Source organism: Atractosteus spatula, chromosome 12 (assembly GCF_055471065.1).
Source record: "Atractosteus spatula isolate fAtrSpa1 chromosome 12, fAtrSpa1.hap1, whole genome shotgun sequence".
In the NCBI taxonomy this organism is placed as follows: Eukaryota; Metazoa; Chordata; class Actinopteri; order Semionotiformes; family Lepisosteidae; genus Atractosteus; species Atractosteus spatula.
Window position 1 is genome coordinate 36572880 of NC_142717.1, and position 14947 is coordinate 36587826.

At 40.5% G+C, this 14947-nt stretch overlaps 1 protein-coding gene across 1 annotated transcript; it reads left to right on the forward strand.

Moving 5' to 3' along the window:
* Positions 1-1732: 1732 nt before the first annotated feature.
* Positions 1733-14724, forward strand: LOC148822987 (uncharacterized). The gene is made up of 14 exons (XM_088929682.1): positions 1733-1773; positions 3815-3891; positions 5734-5806; positions 7078-7193; positions 8410-8435; positions 8903-9040; positions 9771-9880; positions 10372-10467; positions 10557-10640; positions 11304-11430; positions 11848-11953; positions 12270-12452; positions 13272-13346; positions 14616-14724. Exons 1-14 carry the CDS (start codon positions 1749-1751, stop codon positions 14697-14699), a joined length of 1320 nt encoding a protein of 439 aa, XP_088785808.1. The 5' UTR covers positions 1733-1748; the 3' UTR covers positions 14700-14724.
* The last annotated feature ends 223 nt before the right edge of the window (positions 14725-14947 follow it).

Here is a 14947-nt window from a genome sequence, read left to right on the forward strand (position 1 = left end):
GTGTCAGGACCTCGGTTTTACGTTTCATCCAAAGGAGGGCAACGTTTTGTTTACAGTACAGTTTCCCCGTCACTATACTGGGGCATTAGGACCCACACAGACAGGAGGGTGAGCGCCCCCTGCTGGCCGCACTAATACCTCTTCCAGCATCAACCTTCGCTTTCCCGGGAGGTCTCCCCTCCAATATAATTCCTGCATTGCAGCGTTTTGTTTTTAATTGCACCAGAAAACACCTTTTTAGGAGGAAAGAAATTCTCTAAGAATGTCTGCCGGGGTGGTGTAGGGTGCCAGTTAGCACCTACACTGAAGGTGAAATGAAAAGTCGTGAAACCCGGAGGGATCAATCCAGCTTCACAGTGTTTCGTGAAGCAGTCAAGAAAAAGAGGAGCGCAAACTATTGTGTGCAAAAAGTGTTAGTGTGGGTGTGTGCTGAAGAAAGGGGTTAAGCATTTTAAATCTGTTTTTTTTTTTCCCAGCAGAAACGGTATCTCGAAGCAGATGAGGAAGGAGGAGGCTTTGCTATGAATGGTTTCTGTCCAGGTCTAACAGCCCTTCACTGCCTAGGAAACACGCTTTCATCCACCCATCAGCAGAAAACAGTTTATTCTCAGGGCAGCGGTGGGGAAACGACAATAATGCAAAAACTCAGCTGAACCAAAGAGAAAACCGCAGTTCTGCAGGAAAAATGCTTTAAATGCAAAGTGCACGTCTTGCAGAAAGTCATCTTCAGTACTCCGCATTTTTTTAGATGGCACTGTGTGTTGATAAATGGTTTGCTGTAAAAACGGTTATGGAAAGGTGGAGTTTCTTGCAAGAAAATCAAGTTGTTGGAAACAGTATCCTAGCTAGATCTATGTGAGCAAAACACATTTCCTAATGTACAGATAACGCCAGGTAGCTCGTTTTAAAAATTAAAATACAAATTCCTTAATGTGATTTCGAGGGGGGAAACTATATAATAAAAGGATATATGGTACAGTCGTTTCATGAAAACTGTCAGTAGCGGGATGGTGGAAACGCAGCCTCTAAATGAAACACAACTGAGGTTTTTCTACATCAGAAATGCTGAGCATTGAAAAGAATTGTAAAGCGCGGCTTCGGAAGCCCTTAAAACTACAGCATATGGGTTTCAAAACGTGCTCCATGCCACGGGAATACACAGGGTGTACTATGGGAGAGAAGCAGTGTTCAGGATAGAGAAGAGGGAACTCTACAGACACTAACTGGCAGGCCCTAACCTGTCAAAGGAGAAGTACTCTAAGCGTGGCTGTCTTTTTCTAATATTACTGGAAGATAACACCGATAAAGTCCATATGTCGTGTATATTTTTTTGAGCTGGCCTGGTAATTGTGGCTCGTACTGTGTAATATAGTTGTTTATTCTTTACAGCTGTAACTTGTAAAATTATGTCTAAATAGAGTTACGACAGTTAGAAGTTTTAGTTAAAAGTTATTATCATCATCAAGGTGGATGCTGCACATTGGTGGTGATGGAGGGGAGTCCGGTGAGTGGATTGTCCAGAAAAGCGCTATATAAGTGTAAGAAATTATTATTATTATAGGTTGTAAAAATGTGGGGAATTTGATTTTTTTCGCAGATACAAAACGGACACATGGTTGTAGGGTGACACCATGTGGCAGTAACCTGTAGTGTAAGGCGTGCTTTGCATAGTCCCACTTGGTAATCAGTAACCCTCGACAGGAGTCAAGGACTTTCCGAAACCACCCTTCACTGCAAAAGACAGAAATATGGCAGATGTCGAGTATTTTCGTGGTAGGTAACAGTGTAACAGTAAGAATTGTGCTTCTTATCGTGTTTAATTAACTGGGCGTGCACTACGCATCAAAGCAATCGAGAAACGCTGACGTGACAAAGTGAAAAGGAAATCGTCTTCGCTCTCACGTCCGAAAGACTGTACACGATCTGTATCGTGTGTTTTTATTTGGTGGCCTTTATGAATTACACAAAGTACTAATAAAGATACTAATAATGACAAGCTCAAGGGGCGACGTAGGCGTAGGCCTCTATTGTATTAAAAAAATACTACTTGGGGTGTTACTCTGACAGTGAAAAGTATTTAGGAATGAATGACCGTACGGCACTACGGATATAAAAATACTGTACGCGTCTGTGTAACTTTTTCGTAACTGGTAGTACTCTGTAGATACAATTAAGGTTGTTCGCAACTTAAAAAAGTTTTAAAAATGTCAAATTTACCCTAGATCTGTTACTGGGAGTGGAGAAGTGCTCTGTGTATTTTTCTCCTATTTTTCCCCATGCAGAAATACCAGGTGCCGAGGACAAATGCCATTGTCACCACATTTAAATCAGATTTGTCTTCTCAGTACGAAGGGCCCTCCTGAGGGTTTTACCTGTCCAGGATGTGCATGAATAACTATCACGAACAATGGCAAATTTGTATCTTAAGAGCTGCATATTCAACAACCTAACAGTTCAAATATAAATAAATAGGGTCATGTTCTACTCGCTTGCACTTTGCTTTGAATTGGCTTGAATGCTTTTTGCCTTAAAAAAACTTCATTTCCAGAAGCTGCTTTTGGATTTGTTGAGAGTAAGACACGTACAGCCAAGTCTGACTGCTCAGTGTGTTCACTTTTACCTTACCAAAATACCTGATCTGTGTCTCATTTCTGTCACATTTTTGTATGTGGTGGCGCCTTAGGCATTTACTCTTTAAGCACCACAGAGTTCATAACTTTGGAAAAGACAATGATAAGAAAGAGCTGTAATGCAGTGAAGTGTTTATCTAAGAGTTCGTGTGTGGCTCCAGTGCTCTGTAGTTTTCCAGATGATCAAAAACATGAACATTTCCTTGCTTTAGTGTCAACGAAACTAAAGATGCTTCTTAGTAACCAAGACGCCGAAAGTCAATTTAGTAGTGTGGTCAAATTAGATTTTATGCGATGAGATGACAGATATAAAGGGCTCCGTTCTTGAAGTTTTAGTGTTTGGCATTAACTCTCCTGGCTGAGGAAATAGCAGCCCTGGCTGTAAGGTCAGGATGTTCCAAGCTCCTCACTTGCCAGGAAATGACCCAGGGAGGGAATGACCCAGGGAGACAGCTGCAAGAGTGAAGCAGTTGTGTAGGGAGGGGACAAGAGAAGATACAGTCTGTGCGTGTTGTGCACAAGAGGCGAGTATGTATATACACAAGAGAGCAGAAGTGCAAGATTACTGGTCATCCTCCTCTCAAACTGCAGTTTCACAACTCCATATTATGGTTTCACTTTAACTAAAAACGTAAGATGTATATACTGTAGCGGAATCTAATCATTGCAGAGCTGCTGAAGGCAAAATAATTGTGTCAAAATGTTGGGACATTTTTTTTGTTTTATATTTATGTGATAGGTAAAAAATCTACTGTCTTTGAAAATGCCTACCCTCATTTTAACCATAATTGCAATGATAACTAATGAAAATATTGACTATTAAGAGCTTGTTTTATAATTAAACTCCCACTCTCTTATGCATTTCATAGGTGGTCATGTTGTTATGATATTTTTAAAATAATAGGAGGTGATATTAAACAGGAGTAGAAATTGAATACTAAGATAAGTGGGTATTTTTGTAAGTTATTGGGTGGTAATAGTTATGGCATGTGTATCTCTATCATACTATGGTAATTTTAAATAAACTATCTTCCTGAACTAAACAAAAACAATCTCTGAAAAAAAAAAAGTCTTGGCTACCGTACTATCATATTGAAACAATACCAGCAAAAATAATTTTAATTCAGTCCATTTTAAACTGCTAAATTAAATAAAGGACCAGTGTCTATCTTACTTCTTACCAGGTATTTCTAAAATTCCCTATGTGCCTGATGGAGGAGCAGGAAATGTTTTGTGCTTCAAGTACTACAATGCAGAAGAGGTGAGTTTTATGTTGGCAGTTTTTTAGATCCAGTAGCTTGATCCAGAAGTTCTTTACTGACAAAACTGTTCCAGTGATTTCTCTTAGTGCTAGTAGACTGGTTTTCTTTTGATTCTTAAGATAACATAATAGCTTCAGACCTACTGGTGACAAAAGCTCCATTTTACAATGTTCATGCATATTACAGTGTTTAAATGGGAAATTTAAATTCAGCTTGTTGAAAAACTGACCATTATGTATTTCACACATACTATGCGCTCATTAAAATGGATTCACAGCTGCGTGGCATGGTCTTAATGAAATGTTTTAATCTTTTCCTTGTTTAAACAAGTCTTTGTTGGCATCACATAAACTTTAAAGTGCAGTCGTTTCCATAAGGACATACTGTACCAGCAAGAACATGCCCATATATGTTCTAGTGCATTCAATTAGATTTGATTTGATACTTTACAATATATATCAACAAAGATGACTGGAATTTTCCCCAGTGCAGCCCAGATAAAGTATTCCACTTGCATGTACAGTATATTGACTCCAATATAATAATTGCAACATTCAAGGCGACTCCTGTACAGTTGGCTCCTGCTAATTGGCAAGATTGGTATAGGATTGTATGAACAAGGCAGACAGAACTAAAACAAAATGAAGCCCTTAAGAAACCAGAGTATTCAGTGACCTTGAAATCCATTGTATATTTTACAGGGATCCAGTGTTTTTTATACAGGAATGAAGTTATATGCAGAGTGGTTTTGGTTAGGAAATGTGTCACATTAGTTTCGTCTTAATGGGAAAAAGAGATGCACCAGTATTTCAGCATCTGCATAAGACCGTTTACCAAGCAAAGTTATCTGCTTGGAAAAGGATACCACTGTGACATTCGTAACACAAACTTCAAATCACAAGGCAAAAAGTAACAATAATGTTTCTACCTTAAGCCTAGGATTTTATTTCAGCACCATCGACAACAACACCGAAGTCATTACGTTTGCCAAGTTGTTAGAAGCCTATGTGCATAGCGTCAGTCTGTATCTGCTTAAACTAAGAAGGTTACCTTACTGTCAGACAGGCGTCTGTGACATGCACAAACTGTAGAAGGGGCGTTTGATATGTTCTGCAAATAAATTAGAGCATCATCATCAGAACAGCGGTGAAACCCAAGTCCATGTTTTTGAATAATTTGACAGCGAGCTGGCATATAAATAATAAAATGTCCCCGAACAGCTCCTGTAGAACACCTTGAGTGAGAGGGACATCACATCAAGTTTAAAGCAACTCATTTATGAAGCTGGCTCTTGTTAACCAGATTGAGCTACTTGAGCTCCTTACCTTGAATTCAAACCCTCAGCCAGGCCTGCACTGTCTATGCTTTCCAACATAGAGCACATTTTTTTAAGAGCACATCCTTCCAGGTGGAAGTACCTTCTGGAGGGCTGGAGGGTTAAAGTCGTGGAAGAAGGTTAGAACACTCAGCATTTGTTTAACTCTTTCTCGTTACTCTGATGACATTTATGGAATCCTTTAATATCTTCAGTTTGACATTTGAAGCGCATTTTATTTACTTGTAAATGACAGGTCTTTGACCAAACTGCATGTTCATTACGATATCTGAGCTTGTCCTTATAGGATGACATGTCAATACTGCACACATTTTAGCTTCTATAACAACTTGGCAAACATATTTTTGTAGGCTATTTGTAGTCAAAATAATTCTTTTGAATATGCTGTATGATGCATTCTTTTCATAGTTCTAGCTCAGTTGTTGATTGTCTTTAATGTGCTTTCACAATATCTAATCTGTTAATGATGGTATTTAATAAACAAGACTACATTTTTGCTGTATAGGTCCTACTTGGGAGAACAATGGAAGACTGGCTGAGGTTCTCTGTCTGTTACTGGCATTCTTTCTGTGGAACTGGTAAGACCTTTAAACAGCTCCACTTCCAGACAATATAGATGGCATGTACTGTAGCTGTGTAGCTGATGATGTTAGTGAGTCATCAGACTGCCAGTGGACTTAGCAGAGAAATGTTCACCTCTGACCCTGGGCCAGGCTCATTCGTCTCACCTGGATTGAGTACATTTTAAACTGATTCCTGCTGACATTTTAGAAGTAGCGGAAGGATGGAGATAACATTATCAGGAATAGCCACTGGGCCATAAGTGAAAATATTTTCTATGATCTCAGTATGATTGGTAAAGTTTCACTCATAAACACCCATTCATGGTAATAACATAGGGTGACGATGGCTATGCATGGACTAGAAAACTCTCTCTGACACTGCTTAGAGGAGGAATTGTGGGTTATAAACCTTGTGAGCCTTCTCTGTGGCATTTTGTTTGTCACAAATTAAAACTTATTTCACTGAACGTTGCTGTGACTTCTCTACACAACTCTGTCAAGGAAGGAATGCAGATAGTGAAATCCATCTTCCACTGCACCAAGTGACCCTCCTGTCCCTAACACAGGTGTTGGTTTGGTGTGTGTTGGATATGAGAATAGGCTACTAGAGTCTTGAAGTTTTGAGAGCAAGACAAGGCAAGTATTGATATTATCTTGACACACCTGGGGGGTTAGGGTTAGAGTAGCAAGTGATATTTTAATAGGTGGGTCCCGTCCCTGGAAGACGGACACAAATGCAGATGTAAGGTACAAAACTAGTGCTTTTTAAAGTTACAGTGGTGAGGGAGAACTAAAACCTCACAAGCAAAATAAAATAAAACAAAACAAAAGCTTCAGAATCATAACTCAGTTTCTTCAACGCCCCTCTAGTATAACTCTAGTTACAATTACTCTCAAAACCTAAGCCTCTTTGTGAGACATTTGCCAAAAACACAGAGTCAGTTCCACAGAGGGTTTGCTTTCTGTTTCCTCTCTTCTCCTGGAGGCCTTGGCTGCCTGGTCTTTCAACCATGATCTGACCAGCAGTCTTCAGGTGACTGAAGGCAGCTGGACCCCACAGCATTCTGGGGAATGTAGTTCAGGTCAGAGCTGCCATCTTGCCTGAACCTGCCATTACCCTCACAGCCTGAAAAGCTATTCTTCTTTTCCTGATTAATCAGTGTTTTTGAAATAAGTGTTTATACAGTCACAGTGCTGCATATATAGGTAATATATACAGTTTCATAAATTTATTGTGCTCACTGTGGCTTCCTCAATTAAAAGGAATGTTTTCTTATGGATTTCAGGAGCTGATCCCTTTGGATTTCCCACACTGAAGAGGCCTTGGGACGATGGAAAAAACTCAATGGAAACAGCTAAGAGAAGAATGCATGCAGCTTTTGAATTCTTCACAAAATTGGGTGTAAGTCCACACAGACGTGGAATTCTGAAAAATTCAATGGTTAAGACTTTTCATCTGGTTGCAAGATCATTCATGTCACCAGCAGCACATATTTGCAGTTGGTACCAATGGTCGAATCTTTGTTATTTAAAGCACCTGTCCATGAAAAATATCCCAAGGTGCACATCCAACATGATACTGTTGGGGATCCTTGCTTGTAGCTGCATAACACAGGGGGACCTTTGCATATAAAACACATCGAACAGTGATGAAGATAATTACCTTAGGTACCACTTCAGGCTCTTCTGATGTGGGTGATGTGGTGCACTCCTTTCCTGCCACAGGTATTTATTTCCTGGAGCAGGAGGGTGTGCAGGTCAGAGTACAAATGGTGCCAGGCGTGTCTGAAGTTCCCCCTGCTGTCAAACCAGTTGGGTTCCCTCTTGATACAGGGGGTCCAGGGGTGAATGGGTTCTTCACACCACCTGCACCACCCCCAGCGGGACAGTGGTGTGGTCAAAATCGATGGCCTGGAGGCCTGCTTGATCCCACTCTTACACCAATAGGCTGGGTCCCATCAGACTGCTGAGCCCCGGCTCCAACCCCAGAACTTACCGGGCTGTGTGGAATGGGCACAGGGATCCTTCCTTCAGCAGCTTAATCAAATCTTCCATCAATGACCTGTAAAGGTCCTTCATTAAGTCTCCATACAAAACAGAGGTTTAGAGTACATAAAACGTCAGTAAGCAAAATCTCTTCAGTGCCACGCCTTTACGATCACACAGGTCATGCTGACTAAACCCTGTGTGAGAAATCTGAGTTCCATTCCAAAAATAGAACAATTATACAACACAGGTGAACCTATTGACAGGTGAGCCAGGCTTGAGACTGATTAGGAGCCCTCTAGTGGTAGGTCCTAGGTCATTACTGAACTCTTGCAGGTCAACCTGCCACAATACTTTTTTGGTAATAGAAGTAGTTTAGTTGTTTCTTTTTGTTTCTACAAAGCTGTAAAAATAACCATTTGGCCTAAAAGTGAAAATTGTGTCCGACAGATATGAAAATATCTACAATTTTGTCCTTTCAGAAAACGTAATAGAACAGATTTCATGTGTTTAAATTGACATTTTTATTATTAAAATTAGTCATTTTTCATTTTTTAAGAAATTCTTTTCATTAATTCATAGTAAACCTGTGAATTTAAGTTTTAATGGTATTTTTTTCCTTTTTCCTCCAGGTAAAGTATTACACCTTCCATGACAGGTATAATTCAACCTTTAGTGTTGGCTTCTGTGACCATTTATTGAATAATAAAATAAATGTTTATATTGATCTTTTATAAAAATATTGATATTCCCTTTACAAATGTGCAAATTTCAAAAAGTCTTGGGTATACATCTGCAATTATTGTTAATGTTCTTGTCGTTCTATGTTTAAGTTGAATTTTTAAAATATGGACAACCCTTAGCATGCTCCTTGTTATTTTGTGTTAGTAATCCATTTTATTTAACTCTTCTGGAATTGAAAAATATTATGAAGGTGGCTTTTTAAAGTGAGCTCAGTAGTGGTTCCAATGAGTAACCAGACTTACTGATGCTTGTTGAGTCAATTATAAATGAGAAGGTTTTGTTGGACTGGCAGCAGACACACATGCTTGTGTAAACATCAGGAGTGTCGTACTCTCCTGCATCTGTCTGTAGATTGAAATTGTGCTTTTCTGCCTCTGACAGAGACTTGGCCCCAGAAGGCGGCACACTGGAGGAGACTAACAGGAATCTGGATGTGATCACTGACCTGGCCCTGCAGCTCCAGAGGAAAACTGGGATCAAAGTCCTCTGGGCCACCTGTAACCTCTTCGCTCACCCCAGGTCAACTCTCAGCTCTGTATCGCAAGCAGAAACATTTGAGATCAGTCCTCATGAATGCATGATTTTACTGATTGACAGTATTGTGGACATTTTTTATGGCCTAAAAGTTTCTTAATGAGAGAACTGAGACGATCAATAATGGCCTTACTTTTTTCGTTCTTGTATAATAAGAATAAAAAAGACATGAAATCGAAAACGTCAGTAACAGATCAGGTTAGAGGTTTATCCAACACTGTTGCTTTTTGCAGAACATCAATTTCTTGTGCTTTTCCTACAACACAAATGATAGAAAAGGTATTTCTTAGGAAAAATCTGCAGATGTTCTTAGAATAAAAGCCTACAAACCCTTCTGTGATATGTCTGCTCCTTCGTTATTGTAAAGTGATATGTGCATAGCTGTAGCCAAACCTGTGTTGTTCTGAAAGCTTTGTAGGCATAAAGGTAAGATTTTAACAGAAAAAAATATACTGTATATCATGTATGTATCAATAGATAAGACAATAGGTGTGATTTATACAGTATATAACTAGAGCAGAACAGATTTTCAGGACTTTATGTCCTTAAAGCAGTAGACGATTTGTGAGTTATGAAAATTGTCTGTATTCACTCAAGTTATGCGATACTGGGTGACTAAATAATTGATCTTTGTAGCTAAACATGAAGGTAGTAAAAGTCTGCTTAAATCAGGCGTGAGATGGCATTTCAGATATCTTCCCTTTTAATAGAACAGATACATGAATGGAGCAGCCACTAACCCTGATGCCCATGTGGTCGCCTATGCTGGGGCCCAGCTGAAGAAAGGACTGGAAATAGCCAAGAAACTGGGAGCAGAGAACTTTGGTAAGGACTGCTTCTCAGGTGACCACACTAAAGCTGTTAGTAAAGACAGTCAAGGTCATGCAAGAAAACAAATACGGTCCAGATGTCCATGCTAATCAAAATTTCAACACCTATTTCTCCTCATGTTGTAGAGCATGTCTTTGCAAAGCATCATTATTTTTAAAATGACAGTATTCATAAGAAAATGTTACAGAAAACATTGGTTTACAGGCTATATATGTTGAACATATTGTATTGCAGCCGAAAATGTTCAAGTATTTTTTTCTCTTTGAATTGAAATATTGGATCGATATATTGGTGAAAATATGTATAAGACTTCTAATGTGAATTTTTAAAATGTAATTTGCGTGTTGATTATAAGATTTCATCATGTGCAGGAAAAACAAATGGTTGTTTGGAGTGCCACATGAAACAAAATTAATTGTGTAATGAAATAAGAAGAACATCATTCTGTGAATACCTACAGTATGTCTCCATGGTTAATTTTGCAGTGTTCTGGGGTGGCAGGGAGGGCTACCTTTCTCCTCACAACACTGATGTAGCTGCAGAATTAAAGCACATGGCGAACTTTTTCAGAATGGCCATCGGTGAGTGACCCATTCAAAGATTGTTCAGCAGGGGTAGAGACACTTAACTAGACTGATCGCATATCTTTACCTATTTCAATTCTGGGCAGCGTACAAAGAGAAGATTGGCCTGAAGTGCCAGTTTCTTATCGAGCCCAAGCCTAAAGAGCCGTGCAAACATCAATATGATTACGGTAAGAAAACAGCTTGTGCTTTGCATCAAGGTTTTAGGTCACGAAGCAGAGCTTGTTCGTCAGTGCATGCTGCTTGACTGCAGATATTTTTGGCACTTAGATCCTAGGCATTGTGTTTTCTTTTGCAGAATTTCTGGTGTTGTGGCACAGTGGGCATAGCTGTTAATTCTGCTGCCTCACAGCGCTTGCATCCTGGGTTCGATTGCGCACGGCGATGCTATCTGTGTGTAGCTTGCTCCATGTTCCCCTCTCTCCCCAGGGGCTTTCTCGGGGTGCTCTGGTTTCCTGCCACAGTCCAAAGTCACACTGTCCAAGTTAACTGAAGTTGTCTGAATCGTGTTTCTGTGTGAGTGAATGTGTGTCTGAGTGTCTGCACCCTGCTGTGGACATTCATCCCAGTTGGGTGAAGTCCTGCCTCGTGTCCTCTAAGAATTAAAGGGAAGCATGAGAGACAGCTGGTCTCATTGCAAGCAAGCAGGTGGAATTGCTGTACTGAATGATCATGTGCCTTACTTCATTTCACACACAGATATTCAGAACTAAGTTTAACCACTTTTTCAGCGTTGTAATAAAGGAGGCTAATTGGACCAATGTAGCAGGTCAAAACTGATTCTCTGATTATTTTTAATCTGTGATTTGTCATCTTTTGTCTGCTGCTCCTAGATGCCATGAGCGTTATAGGATTCCTGAAGCATTTTAAGCTTGACAGCTACTTCAAGTTAAATATTGAGCCGAATCACACCACTTTGGCAGGACATTCTTACGAGCATGACATCATTATGGCTTCAGCGTAAGTGGAGCAGTGTTTTCTCCCTCAGTCGGGTACTCTTAAAATATTTCTTGTGCTATCTTACACCATCGGGCTTTGGAAACCCACAGGAGAATTCTATGTGCCTGTTTTGTTGTGTGCCTGTTTGCTGTGTTCGTTAATCGAACCATCCACTGCGCTGTGGTCAGAGGCATACTCTATTTTTATTTTTTCATTTTTTGTTGACTCCTTTCTGTGATGAGTTTGAATGCTCACAACTAGATGTTTGCATTAGAAGCTGTTTTGTGAGATACATCACAAAAACGGGGAATCGGTAAATAAGGAAGAGCTCTAGTAAGTTTTTTTTGCTGTAAAAGGAGCAGGAGGCTTATGTAACATGCCTGCTTTACCAGGTTTAGCTGAAGTGGTTGTCATAGAAACTGTTGCCTGCATTTGTAGGTTTGATATGCTTGGCTCAGTGGACTCTAATACTGGGTCTCCTGATTTGGGTTGGGACACAGACCAGTTCCCTATGGACATCAAGAACACCACTATGGTGATGAAGGTGAGGAATGGCAGTCCACTGCTTGTGTTACGTTTACATGTATGTGGCCTTTCTGTCTGTCGTTAAGAGATATTGTGGTACCCATTATTTACTTGGAGACAAGGCATATCAAGCACTGCCTGACTGATAATGAGTGTTAGAATCCAAATCAGAAATCAGGGACCTAAGAGAGGGAGTTCAACAGAGACAACTTCATTCACACTTTAGCTTTGATTCTGTTTCAGTACAAGTTTCCAAACAGAAAAAAAATAAACATACAACCTTGCTTGACGTATACAGTATAAACCACCAGCTGCGTGTCTGTGGTGTTCTCCAGTGTGTAATCGAACAAGGGGGCCTGCAGCCTGGGGGGCTGAACTTCGACGCCAAAGTACGGCGAGAGTCTACGGACCTGGAGGATCTGTTTATTGCACACGTGGGTGCCATGGACACCTTCGCCCGGGGTCTGAGGAGCGCAGTGCAGATCTTTGAGGAGGGCGTGATTGCTAAGATGCTGCAGGTACTGTGTGCCCGTTGCCTCTTTCTGCACTGGAGATTTGAGATTCAGGGCAGCCCCACCCCCCTGGAGGGAAATTGTGCTCGCGTGATTGTTGCGGTGAGCGGGATGGGGAGGCGCAAGTCTGCTTCACAGTGCTGAGGTCCAGCACCAGTCCTGGACAGAACAGGGCTTCGTTGATCGATGAGTCTCTCCCAGGTGTCACTACAACCTCACTGCCGCTTGGAAGGTTGGGTAGTCTGCTGGGCTTGCCCTGGCAGACTCGAGCCCTGCCAGTCCCAGGAGGCTCAGCCCACTGTGGGTCATCACAGCCAGGTTCTGTTGTAGCCTAGACTTGAGCGAGTCACATCGAGACTTTTTAGGATTCAGCTGGCACCCTGAAACAAGCACTTGCGATGGTGGCACGATCTACGAGCCCCAGAACTCTTCTCTATGCAGTGTGTTACGTAATGCATGGTAAAGTCCTTTATAAAAGACAATCTTTATTGTTTGTAAAGGCAGAGATGAAAGTTATATTTATTTCTTTTAATTATTTTGAATATCTGAGAAATCATATGAGGAGTGGGTGGACTGCTGTTGGGGATGAGTGCAGGTTTCAGAGCGGGACAGAGTGGTCACAGATGGGAGGAGATGAGACCCGCTGGAGCCACAAGCTCATGGTTTCTGGAACAAAGGGGATCTAATACCGTAGCTAAACAGCTCAGCTCAGTGACGGATCAGGTCAAACTTGGTTACAGGTTTTTATGTTCCTTGAAACACATTATGTACTATAACTCTCCATAACTGTGACATTTGAGTGTGTTCTTTGTATCTGTTGTCCAGCAACGCTACCTGAGCTTCAGCAGTGGAATTGGCAGTATGGTGGAGGAAGGCACAGCCACGCTAGAGGAACTGGAGGTAATAACAGCAACGGGTTTAGCAAAGTTCTCCGCATCTGAGTGTTATAATGATTACACTTCCTTACACTTCTGGACACTTCACTCAAAGCGCTTTACAGGTAATGGGGACTCCTCTCCACCCCCACCAGTGTGCAGCACCCACCTGGATGTTGCGACAGCAGCCATAGTGTGCCAGTACGCTCCCAACTCATCAGCTATTAGTGGGGAGGAGAACAGAGTGATAAAGCCAATTCATAGATTGGCATTGTTAGGAAGCCATGATTGGTAAAGGCCAATGGGAAATTTGGCCAGGATGACAGGGTTACACCCCTGCTCTTTTCGAGAAACACCATGGGATTTTTAATGACCACAGAGATAGGACCTTGGTTTTACAACTAATCTGAAAGACAGCGCCTTTTTACAGTAAAAAATCCCCGTCACTACACTGGGCCATTAGGACAAACACAGACTGCAGAGTAAGTGCTCCCACTGGTCCCCCGAACACCTCTTCCAGCAGCAGCCTTAGTTTTTCCCAGGAGGTCTCCTATCCAGGTACTGACCAGGCTCACACCTGCGTAGCTTGAGTGGGTTGCCAGTTGTGAGTTGCAGGGTAATATGGCTGCCGACAATGTGAGTTTATAATTGAGGCACTCTGAAAAATGAAGATGTTAAGTAATTTCACCTTGCCCTCATGTGCAATGCATTGGATTTTAGCTGATGAGAAATTATCATAAATGAATCCCAGTCAACTTTATCAGTTATACTTAAATTAAACTTTCAGTAACATAGAACAAAAACCTCTTACTTCATCACCAGATATAATGTCCAACTCAAAAACCTAGCTCTAAGTAAGCTACAGTATACGTTTAAAAACAGTTTTTTTACACAAAATGCAGTATTCTAAGGCTGAAATGGGCAGTTTTGCTCCTCTGTCCAGTGCTACAATACCAATGTCTAGAGTTACAAGTTTAAAATGTTTACTGCCCTTCTAATTACTGCCATCTCAGAGTGGTATTGATTAACACTAACATGTAGTGCTGTAAAGAACGTATGCCTCTCAGATGATTTTCTTGAAAAAATACCCACACGTCCTACAAGAAAATGCAAACTCACTTTTACCTTCTTGACAATGGCTGATCACATCAGGATATTAGCTCTTTCCTCTTTCATTTCTTTTTCTTGTGATGATAGGCATGATTCACAAATCAGTAGCATTCTAAAAATATTATTTTTTTAAAAACCAGTATATGTTTTTTTTCATTTTTCAAGTTTTCTTTTCTGTTTATAGGAGTTTATCAAGCAAAATGGAGAACCAAAGACCACATCAGGGAAACAAGAAAAATACGAATCAATGTTTAACCATTACTTGTAAAGACGAGCCTGTCTTGTATATTTGAACTTTGATTCAGTGCCTGCAAATAAAGCTGTCATTTAGAGCTACATAATTTATTTAATTACCTTTTTTGCATAATAGCAGTTAAACTATTTATACATAAAGCTTTATATGCATTATAAGTGTCCCTAGATACACATGGAAATATGAATTATATGCTCACTGATCTTTAACAAAAAACTAAAATTGTATCCTTTAATATACTGTATTTACTTTTTAGTCAGGGT

What these genes read in the sequence shown, in the direction of transcription:
- LOC148822987 (XM_088929682.1), top strand. Translation starts at nt 1,749, where the DNA reads ATGGCAGATGTCGAGTATTTTCGTG. An exon ending in TATTACACCTTCCATGACAG is followed by an intron (nt 8,436 to 8,902) that starts GTATAATTCAAC and finishes TGCCTCTGACAG; the next exon opens with AGACTTGGCCCCAGAAGGCG. An exon ending in CAAACATCAATATGATTACG is followed by an intron (nt 10,641 to 11,303) that starts GTAAGAAAACAG and finishes TGCTGCTCCTAG; the next exon opens with ATGCCATGAGCGTTATAGGA.